This window comes from Arabidopsis lyrata (assembly GCF_000004255.2).
Source record: "Arabidopsis lyrata subsp. lyrata unplaced genomic scaffold ARALYscaffold_3, whole genome shotgun sequence".
Taxonomy (NCBI): Eukaryota; Viridiplantae; Streptophyta; class Magnoliopsida; order Brassicales; family Brassicaceae; genus Arabidopsis; species Arabidopsis lyrata.
This window is the reverse complement of record NW_003302553.1, coordinates 13,477,758-13,488,076: the sequence shown is the minus strand read 5'-3', so window position 1 is coordinate 13,488,076 and position 10,319 is coordinate 13,477,758. Positions and strand designations below refer to the sequence as shown.

The 10,319-nt window shown below is 37.1% G+C and overlaps 2 protein-coding genes across 2 annotated transcripts; one reads left to right on the top strand and one right to left on the bottom strand.

Moving 5' to 3' along the window:
- The first annotated feature begins 6 nt into the window (after positions 1-6).
- On the top strand, positions 7-2,168 carry LOC9319721 (metal tolerance protein 8). Its single transcript, XM_021032732.1, has one exon. It carries the CDS (start codon positions 106-108, stop codon positions 1,990-1,992), a length of 1,887 nt encoding a protein of 628 aa, XP_020888391.1. The 5' UTR covers positions 7-105; the 3' UTR covers positions 1,993-2,168.
- On the bottom strand, positions 2,138-4,181 carry LOC9319720 (bifunctional L-3-cyanoalanine synthase/cysteine synthase C1, mitochondrial). Its single transcript, XM_021032733.1, has 10 exons — positions 3,963-4,181; positions 3,741-3,850; positions 3,611-3,668; positions 3,267-3,530; positions 3,040-3,177; positions 2,905-2,956; positions 2,749-2,828; positions 2,603-2,662; positions 2,436-2,516; positions 2,138-2,359 (listed from the first exon to the last, which is right to left on the bottom strand). The coding sequence occupies exons 1-10, from the start codon at positions 4,035-4,037 to the stop codon at positions 2,261-2,263; spliced, it is 1,017 nt and encodes a 338-aa protein (XP_020888392.1). The 5' UTR covers positions 4,038-4,181; the 3' UTR covers positions 2,138-2,260.
- Positions 4,182-10,319: the final 6,138 nt, after the last annotated feature.

The window sequence follows — 10,319 nt, the reverse complement described above, 5'->3', positions numbered from 1 at the left end:
TCTCTTTCTTCGACCCAAATCAAACTCTTTCTCGCTAAATCGTTCCTTCTTGCTTTCGTCTTTCTTCTTCGTTTTCAAGCTCTTCGTTACTGTGGTGCTGCTGCTATGATATTAGCTGAACTCTCCGGTACTGTCTCAGCTAGAGTCTTGTTTGGTGATAATAGTGGAATTGGAGTTAGATCATCTAAGGTTCGTGGGTTTTGCGTTTTGTTTGCTGGGTTGTTGTTGTTATCTATCAGCTGGGATCGTGTTGATTGTTTCCCTTTTTCATCATCTGTTGAAAGTTGGGGTTTTTGGATTTACCCTAAAGAGAATTGCTTGAGGGTTTGGCCTTTGTTGCTTCCGTTTCTATCTGGGTTCTTGGGTTGTTATGAGAAAGTTTCTTTGAATTGGAATGAGATCAAACAGTTAGATCAGAAACGAGTTCGATTACTGTCTTTGTTTTTAACCACTGTGTTGTTGTTCCCACTTGCTATTTGGAGTTTCTTGTTCTCTGGTAGTGGTGATGATGGTGTCTCTTTTGGGAATTTAGGTTGGCCTTTAGCTAACACTGTTGTGTTTGGAGTATTGTTGAGTGAGAATTATAATGACGATAAGTTTTCGAGCTCGAAGAAGAAGGATTCAGTGAGGGAGTTTCTTGTAACGTTTCTATGTACTATTGTATTGGAACTCTTCTATTTTCCTGAGTTATCTCTTTGGGGATTGTTGCTTTGTGGTTTGTTGCTTTATGTTGCTGTTAGAGAGTTGGACTCTGTGTATTCAGATTATCAAGAGATTGGGATGGAATCGCCTGAGTCGTTTTCCACTATGTTTATGAAGCCTCTACGTCACATTTTGAGCGAGAAGAAATCGAGGAAGATTGCGTTGTTTCTTTTGATCAATACGGCGTATATGGTTGTTGAGTTTGTGGCTGGGTTTATGAGTAACAGTCTTGGATTGATCTCAGACGCTTGTCATATGTTGTTTGATTGTGCTGCTTTGGCAATTGGGCTATATGCGTCTTATATCTCCCGTCTTCCTGCAAACCATCAGTACAACTATGGCCGAGGTAGATTTGAAGTGCTTTCTGGTTATGTTAACGCGGTGTTCCTTGTTCTTGTTGGAGCTTTGATTGTGCTTGAGTCGATTGAGAGAATCTTGGATCCTCAGGAGATTTCTACAAATAGTCTCTTGGTTGTTTCGGTTGGTGGGCTTCTCGTGAATATTGTCGGGTTAATCTTTTTCCACGAGGAGCATCATCATGCTCATGGTGGATCTGGTTGCACACATTCTCATTCGCAACATTCCTATGGCCACAAACATGATGAGCATCATGAGCATGACCATCATCATCAGCATTCCCATAGCCATAAACATGAGGAGCATCATGAGCACGACCATCATCATCAGCATTCAGATAGCCATAAACATGAGGAACTTCATGAGCATGACCATCATCATCATTCCCATAGCCATAAACATGAGGGGTGCAACCACGACCATAGCCACAACCATGAGCATCATTCTGGTCACAAACTTGAAAAAAGTGAAAAGAAGGAGCATCGCCACATTGACCACAACATGGAAGGAATCTTTCTTCATGTTTTAGCAGACACAATGGGGAGTGTTGGAGTTGTGATATCGACACTCTTGATCAAATACAAGGGCTGGTTAGTTGCTGATCCAGCCAGCTCAATCTTCATTTCCATCCTCATCATTGCTTCAGTCATTCCGTTGCTCCGAAATTCCGCAGAGATTCTACTGCAAAGAGTCCCTAGGGCTCACAGGCACGACCTGAGAGAAGCTATGAGGAACATACTTAAGACTAAAGGTGTTTGCAGTATCCAGAGACTGCATGTATGGAGTTTCACGAACTCAGACGTCGTGGCTACTCTCCATCTCCTTGTATCAGCGGATTCAGACAAGACGGAAACTAAGTTACAAGTCTCACGTCTGTTAGAAGATGCAGGAGTAAAGGATTTGACTTTGCAGGTGGATTCTGTTAAATCATAGCAATTGACATTGAAGACACATTAATTGTGCTTCTTGATCATTACTATCTTAGAGACTGAAATAAAATTTTCAGTTTTGTGTTATGAAAAGGAACTTATTATAAAGTTGTATGATTCACACAACAACACATTTCTTAAACAGAGAATCAGAAATAGAAATACATATTGATTTTGATATTTGACATAATTATTTCCCAAATAACATCAAATATAAAACAAGCATGATACAACAATCACACTTTCTTTTATTTTGGTCAAACTAAAGCAAATCAGTCCACTGAAACTGGCTTCATTTCTGCTGCTTCTTTCCTCAGCTCATCAAACAGAACAGACGACAAATATCTCTCTCCAAAGCTTGGATGAATCGTCTGTCAATTCATCTCACAAATCAAAACAAAAACCCACCAAAAAAAAAGAAAGAAACTGTTTTTTTTTCTCTCTTACCACAATGAGTTTGCCTTTATTTTCTGGCATTTTCGCTAGTCTTATCGCTGCCACGGTGTTAGCCCCCGACGATATCCCAACCTACAAGTTAGGTTTCCATAGTTAAAATCAGAAAACCAACAAAAAAAGAAAAACTGATTATCTCATTTATATATCAAAACACTCACCATGAGACCTTCTTTCAATGCCAATTCTCTAGCCATGTTTACAGCATCCTCACTACTAACCTGTTCCGCGCTCGTATTCACAAAACATAAGCTTTTAAAACTTGACAGAATATGAAAAATATGGAAGGTCTAGCCTTATACATTACCTCAAGAACTTTGTCCATAACATCCATATCCAAGATATCCGGTTTAAATCCAACCCCATTTCCCGTGATCTCATGTGGACCTAACTCAAAGTTCACAACTCTAACATTAGCAACCGCAAGAAATCAAAGAAGATAAAAATAGTGTCCCGTGTTAACCTGGTTTGCCACCGTTGAGTATGTTGCTTTCAGCAGGCTCCACTCCATATATCTACCATTTGCAACACATTAATGATCAAAATAAATCGTTTTTCGATACTGATCACGAGATATCTTCAAAACTTAATCAATCACCTTAACATTGGGGTTTTTAGATTTAAGATATCTCCCAACACCAGTGACTGTACCTCCAGTGCCAATTCCCATCACGAATATATCGACATTCCCATGTGTATCTTCCCAAATCTCAGGACCAGTCGTATCATAATGAACCTACACCAATATTCCAAACATAACATTCATCTCTCAAATAAATATAAAATAAAATAATGAATCTATAAATTTCTCTAACTCTAAAGAACCTGAGTGTTTGCTGGATTATTAAATTGTTGCAACATAAAAGCATCAGGAGTAGTCTCAAGGAGTTCATAAGCTTTCTTAACAGCTCCACCCATTCCTTTGGTTGGATCAGTGAGGACAAGCTCTGCACCAAAGGACCTCATCGTCACTCGCCTCTCCAAACTTGTGTAAGAAGGCATTGTTATTATAATCTTGTATCCTTTCATTGCCGCCATGAAAGCCAAACTTATTCCCATGTTTCCTGAAGTTGGCTCTATCAATGTTGTCTGAAAAATAAAACATCAGTTAAATGGGTAAGAAATTATTATTATTTGAGATTAAATATGAAAAACAAAAAGCTGATTACTTTTCCAGGGGTGATTAAGTTTTTCTTCTCTGCATCCACAATCATGGCTAAAGCTGGTCTGATGACAACAAAAGTGTTATATTACTAAACATGTGTTCTTTGATTTGAAGATTAAAGATTTTACAATCACCTGTCTTTGATGCTACAAGTAGGCTGGAAATGTTCTTGCTTGGCTGCAATATAAGCCTCACATCCTTCAGTCACTTTGTTGAGAAACACAAGTGGAGTTCTTCCGATGAGCTACAACACATAAAATGATTTCATTAATTAGACATGAAAATAAAGAAGAGGAAATGCAAGAAATTTGCGAAAACTATGATCATGAGTTTTGGAAGTTTATTTTTTTGTTTACCATTGAGGCATCGCCTTTGGCTTTAGTGGATGGGAAAGCTTTGGGGTATTCAACAGTGGACAAGAGCGTACTCATGGTGTGACTGATGCGGGTGACTAGACAGAGCAAACAAAATTCGAAGGGTGTGAAGAAAAATCTAAAACCACTTTGTTATATATAGGAATGTCCCTAAATGGCAAGTCATCAATTTGGTAAGAAAAATATTTGTGCTATTTGACTTGAATTTGAGATATTTTTCTTTATAGAAAATATCACAAAAAAAAAAATATTTATATGAAGAGAATAAATACATTGAATTTTAATTCATCTTCTATTTTTGTTGACTTCTTGAAGTGCACTCCAAGTTTATTTATTTTATCTACTTTGAATTCTGATAATATTATTTTCTTTATCTGTTCTATATATGAAAATAATAAACACATTGAATCAAATTTTAAATTTAAGTAAATCAATTTTTTTTTTCCATTCACACATTAATTAAAACACTCCAAAGTATAGCACTCAAAGTTTAAAAGACAAGACAGAAACACCAAAGTTCAGCCAAACTAACTTATAAAATAAGAACTAGAGGATGAACTTGAGTTATCAAAAACAAAATTCAGACTTAAGACATGACAAAAAAAAGACACCGAAGTTTAGACACTCAAAGTTTAAGAAGGTTAAAAGACAAGACAAAAACACCAAAGTTCAGCCAAGCTAGCTAACTCGACAAGGTTAAGACATTCTCAATCCTGGATCGTGCTTTCCAGTTGTTAAATCAGAGATGAGGCTTCACATGCGGAAGAAGGCCTCTTTTGCGGTGACCGTGTTTTCTTCCTTGCCTTTCCAAGCCGTCAAAGTTCTATCGAGCATAATATTCTTGAAATAGAACGAGACTTGCCACGACGCTTTGATACTCTGGATAGCAGTGAAGATAGAGAGGGTTTCCTGCTGGCTCTGTCTGCTAGATAGAAATACTGCATGGACTTCTTCTGGGACACGTGACTTAAGTGTACTAAAGGTGTAGCCACATACTAGCCGAGGTGAAACATTGGCGAGAAGGGATGTTGATCTGTACGTGATTGGGTTAATGATGAGGAGAGTCCCGCTGAGAAACACTTCATGGTCCATGAGAGTTTCATAGTAGAGTTAAAGAACCTTATTAGTCACAATAGAACACCTTTTTAGGCTATGAGGTACGTCGACAAGGACATCGAGGTGAAGGATGGGAACAAGTTCGTTCCTTTAGACTGTAAGGGCATAGCCCGCCAATTGAGTAGCCTTCTCCTGGATGAAGTCATGGCTACGATCATTTTCTTCTGCTCTGATCCTAAAGACATCATGACAGGTGACAAAACGATCACTATATGTGTAGATTTGGTACATGAGATTGTTTCTGGAATTATCACTAAAATCAAATCAGCTCTTGCAGTTAAGAGTAAAAACTGGGGAGGTGTCAATCCGGATTTTTAGTCAAAAATATATTACTCTATAATTTCTTGATCAATAGCAAAAAGTTTTTACTAACAGATAAGAGAAATACAACTATGCCCAAACGTGTACATATTTTGGTAATTTAGTTTATAATATTTTATCAAAATATTTTTGTAATTCCTTTACTAATAGCAAAATCTTTAATAATATAAACAAGTAAAAGAAAGTGACACATCATATTTGTAATATGTTTTATACCAAATTTTATCCTGTAAACGTTTTTCTTTCTTGTTGAAACAAACATTTAAATAACATAAATGATACTAATTAATAATATAAATAAAATAAAATTTGTGTTAAAAAGAATAAAAAATGAACCATTATAGTATGTTTGCATTACTAATGTCAATCTATATCTAATTAAATATTTACTAAGCCAAAAACTATATTAAAACAATCGATAACTATATTAAAACCTAGTTATTATTATAATACCATTAGCAAAACAAACAAAAAAACGAATAATCTCGTTATAACTAAAATTTTCATTAATAATAAAAGTTCAAACATATATATCACTCAATATTGTATTTTAATAATAAATTATGCTAAGAAAATTCTCAATAACTTGTAAAAATTTGGTATAGATTTTTATTGAAAATGAGATGTACAATGTAGCAAAAGCTTCTCTCTAAGAGAAAAAGTTTGATAGTTGCCCAATCTATATATTGCAAAGAAATATGAGAACGAAAGCTTTAGCTCAAAAGGTTTAAACTCAACAGATTTTCTAGATATTTCAAATTTAAGCATGTCCAATGTAGCTTTAAAATCTGTCAAGTATCTTAACTTGGTTTATAAGTTGATTAATTAGACGGTATAGTTATTTTCGTTTTTTTACTAATGGTCTTCTCCTCAACAAGCTAGGTTTTTAAGCTAATGGATGAGATCTTGTTGGATTTTGGATCCTTGAGTAAATCTTGCAACAAAGAAAAAGGAATCAGTGAGAAGACGATGAAGAAAAGAGAAGAAGCACAACGACGAAGAAGAAGAAGAAGAAGAATTGTGTCGTAAGGAGAAGAAGGAGCAAAGTCAACGACAGAGAGGAGGAAGACACAAGTCAACAAAAGGAGGTTGGGCTTAAAGTGTGTTTGTTTTGTCCTAAAAAGAATAATGGGCTGCGGATCAAGTTAGGCCCAAGAGAAAGTGTGTTTTGTTGTATAAAGCTTGGCAAAGGACCAAGTGAAGTTGTTAGAGTCTAAGCTTAGTATTACTGTATTAGCTAAGGTAGTTGTTAGAGTTCGCTTGTATCCTTGGCTAAACTAGTGTGGTTAGAGTTGTTGTTGTGTAAGGTTTAGTAGTTTAACATTACTTGTGTAGAACTAGGAGTAAGGTCTAAGTGCAAGTGTGTGTATGTGTATGTAGTAAGTAGAAGTAAACTAGTATAAGTATGTGTGTGTTGTGTCTTGTAAGAACCATCCTTTGATCCAATATTATCAATGTACACAATTAAAGAATTCTCTCTACTCTCTCTAAAAGTTTAAGTCTTTGTTAAAATAAGAAACTAAACAAAAAAGACAAGAGAGTAAGAGGGAGTAAAAGTTCTCTTCGTGCTTATGTTTAAACAAAGATGAGAAACAGAGCATAAAGAGACAATGAGAGAGCTGACCTCAAAGAATTATGATGGTAGATGTCGGAATTACAACAGATCTTCCACAAATTGTTGCAAAGAAAGTTTTTCATGTAAAGAAAGTACTTCACTTTTGGTTGTGGTATGTATGTAATTTATGCGAAACTAAAAATGTGTAAAATTATCTCATTTGGGTCGCTCTAATTGATTTTAAGAAATGTCTCCAACGATGTGACTAACTAAACAAAATTTTTGTCTAACTTTAATTGGCACAAAAAACGAATGTAAACAACCAGAGAGATTTAGATAAGTCAAAGCATAAAAAAAACAGGACTTGGGGATGTGCCTTTAGTCAAGTGGTTAAGTCCACTTGACTCCGCCTTCTCCACCGGAGTTCGACTCCAGTAAGTCGCGTTACCCCGCGCAGTAGGGATTGGCTATGGATCGGGCCTTGTCGATCCAAAGATGTCAAAAAAAAAAAAAAAAAAAAAAAAACAGGACTTATTCAAATAAACCATCTTTTAGAAACCATCAAATCGAAACTACTACACAACTCAAGATGTCAAGCGAGTTGGGGACCGGAACAAAAGTATTAGCCCATTCCATCTTACCACAAACCTCACCTCCATTGCGCTTAAACGCCATCTTTGCGCAATTGATTCTCCTTGTATCTTCCTCGTCTCCGTCAACTCTGGGGATCCACACAACTAAAAGTTTCCCACCACAGTTACATATATCAACAAAGCAACCTGTGCCGCGCTCAAGCAATAATTCCAAATTCGAACCCTTGACCTCTCTCTCCACTTTCTACTCTTCTAGTCATACCAAATGCAATTATTGGAGTCTGTATAACCATACATTACATTCTCTATAACACACCAAGCATATATCGATGTGCCGCTTGAGAGCGTTTCTACAATTTCCCATGTACCTATTTTCGGATCATAAGCATATATAGTCCTTCATATTAACATCCATTGCATAAATCTTTCCGTGGAGCACATTGATTGAAAGATAGGTACCGTCTTTATGTCCAATACTTCCATCCAACCCATGGACTCGTTGTATTTCTTGTAACCTCCCATTACATATATTTTCCCATCGAGATAAACCGCAGACGCACCCTCCCGAGCCAACTTCATGTTGGGGCCATCACGCCAGGCGTGACTCCGGCAGTCAAGGATACGAACAGCTAAAGATGGCTTTGCCATGTCGGGTGCACCGATTATGTAGACATCCGAACCAACTGCTACGGTTGAACCATACGAATAATACGGTATAAGTGGAGAATGGGAAGAAGCGTGAAGCGGAAGCAACATATAGTTGTTTAGGGTTTTGTTGTTGTCGGTTAGAGCATTGTCAGGTTTCATCCAGAGAGTGAACCACTGGGGAGATGGGTGCTCAGACAATTCTAAGCAGAAATAAAGGCATGGTTTTGTGGTTCCAATTTGAGATCGTGTCTTTGATACAGAGAAACCACAATTTCTCAATTAGATCCAAATCACAACACCAAATTGAATCGTCGTTCATAAAACGAGAATCCAAATCTCATGTGGTAGAGCTTAGAAGTAGAAACAGCTCTATCTAAAGAGTTTTTCAGAGAAAATTGAAGAAGAAGAAGAAGATTACACAAATTGTTTTTTGGTTATCTTTCTGCAAAATGGTCTTCCATCCCTAAATAGCTTCACCTCTCGATCTCTTTCTAGCCAATCACTAGCTAATTGCCAACTCACAATTCACACCTCCACCAATCATGTTGTAACAAACTTCCACGTTACTCATTTCCTATATCAAATCCTCTCGTTCGAAGAAACCTTGACCTCAAGGTTTGGAAAAGAATGGATTTACTATGATATCTTCACTTCAGTTTCATTCAACCAATTCTCTGCGTGGATTTGAATTCCCAGTTTTGTACTTAAAACGCCATGCTTTAGGAAGTTTGCTCTGCTTCCATATGTGCCTTCTGAGATTGCCTCTGTATAAAATGATCTCATACTCCTTGCCTGAGACAATCTCCCGATCAATTTGTCGTAAACTTGAAACTCCTATTCTTTGAGCAGAAGAATGAATAAAACTGTAGAAGTTGCAGGTTTCCAGATTTGCACAATTCCACACCATAGTTGAATCAGCTGATCTGCTTCTTTTTTTTTTTATATAAACAACGATTCCCATATTCTTGGACATAGTAGGTGTTTGTAGTTTCTTTTGGTCCTTCCTATACTTAAACATCCAAGACTTTGGCGATAGTCTTTGCTTCTGCTCATGAGACTTGACACATTTTGACTGCTCACAAAACTCAACCACTTCCAAGTGGAAATCTTCAAAAAGTTGACTCAAAATTTTTGCTACGAAAGATTGTTGATCCTGAGGTTTGACAACACAATATGTCTCCATTTTTGATTCAGCTTCTGAAATGGAATCAACATCCAGAAATGATTCTGTGGCACAAATCGCTTCATGTTGCTTCTCACAAATCCATTCTTGTTGCTGCGACAAACTCTCTACCAATTGCTTCCCTTTAGAACCAACTTGGTTGGGTTGATGTTTAGCTTCCAAAGAGCACACTAACATCAATTCTTCCTTAGGGACTTCGTGAACACATAGCATGGAAGGTTGAACTTGATCTTCTCTCAACTTATTTAGCTTTAATGCCTTCACGTCTCTGACGGAGCCTTGCCTAATACCCTGAAGAAGAACCTTTTTATGTCCTATACGTAACTGCATCTCTAACTTCTTAAAATCACAAGTTATTGGCCCCATTGTCTCCCTCCACTGAGCGCCTAATACCATATCACAGCCCCTCAAGGGAATTAGCATAAGATCAGCCTGAAATTGTGTGCCTCTAAACTCCCATTGGAACTTATCTATTTTAGCATCAACCTCCAACATTCTCCCCTCATCGACTAAAACTCTAGCCATACCTGCAGGTTTTAAAACACATTTCAACTTCTCAGCTACTTTAGGATCCATGAAGTTGTGTGTAGAACTCGAGTCAATAAGTATATACAATACTTGCTTTCCATAAGAACCCTTCACCCTCATCATTCGGTAATCAAAGACTCCCGAAATTGCATTATCAGAAATATGAGCCATTACTCCAGTTTCCTCCAACGCAACCTTCTCCACCTGTTTTTCTTCCAATACGCCACTATCCACTGCAGCTTCGAATAGTGGTTTTTCGTACTTCTCATCACCAAAATAACGAAGTTCTGAAGCCCTTCGCTTACTCATATATTTATTGGACAAGACTTCGTGAGACTGCGTTGTAGTATCCGTATGTCTCTCCATAGTAGTACGAAGAACTGTTTTGTGATTAG

Bases quoted from the DNA above. Each gene is read 5' to 3' on its own strand.
- LOC9319721 (XM_021032732.1), top strand. From the start codon at position 106: ATGATATTAGCTGAACTCTCCGGTACTGTCTCAGCTAGAGTCTTGTTT.
- LOC9319720 (XM_021032733.1), bottom strand. From the start codon at position 4,037: ATGAGTACGCTCTTGTCCACTGTTGAATACCCCAAAGCTTTCCCATCC. The intron at 3,669-3,740 runs GTGATTGTAAAA...TGTTGTCATCAG, and splicing joins ACTTGTAGCATCAAAGACAG to ACCAGCTTTAGCCATGATTG. The intron at 2,360-2,435 runs GTAAGAGAGAAA...ATGAATTGACAG, and splicing joins ATAAAGGCAAACTCATTGTG to ACGATTCATCCAAGCTTTGG.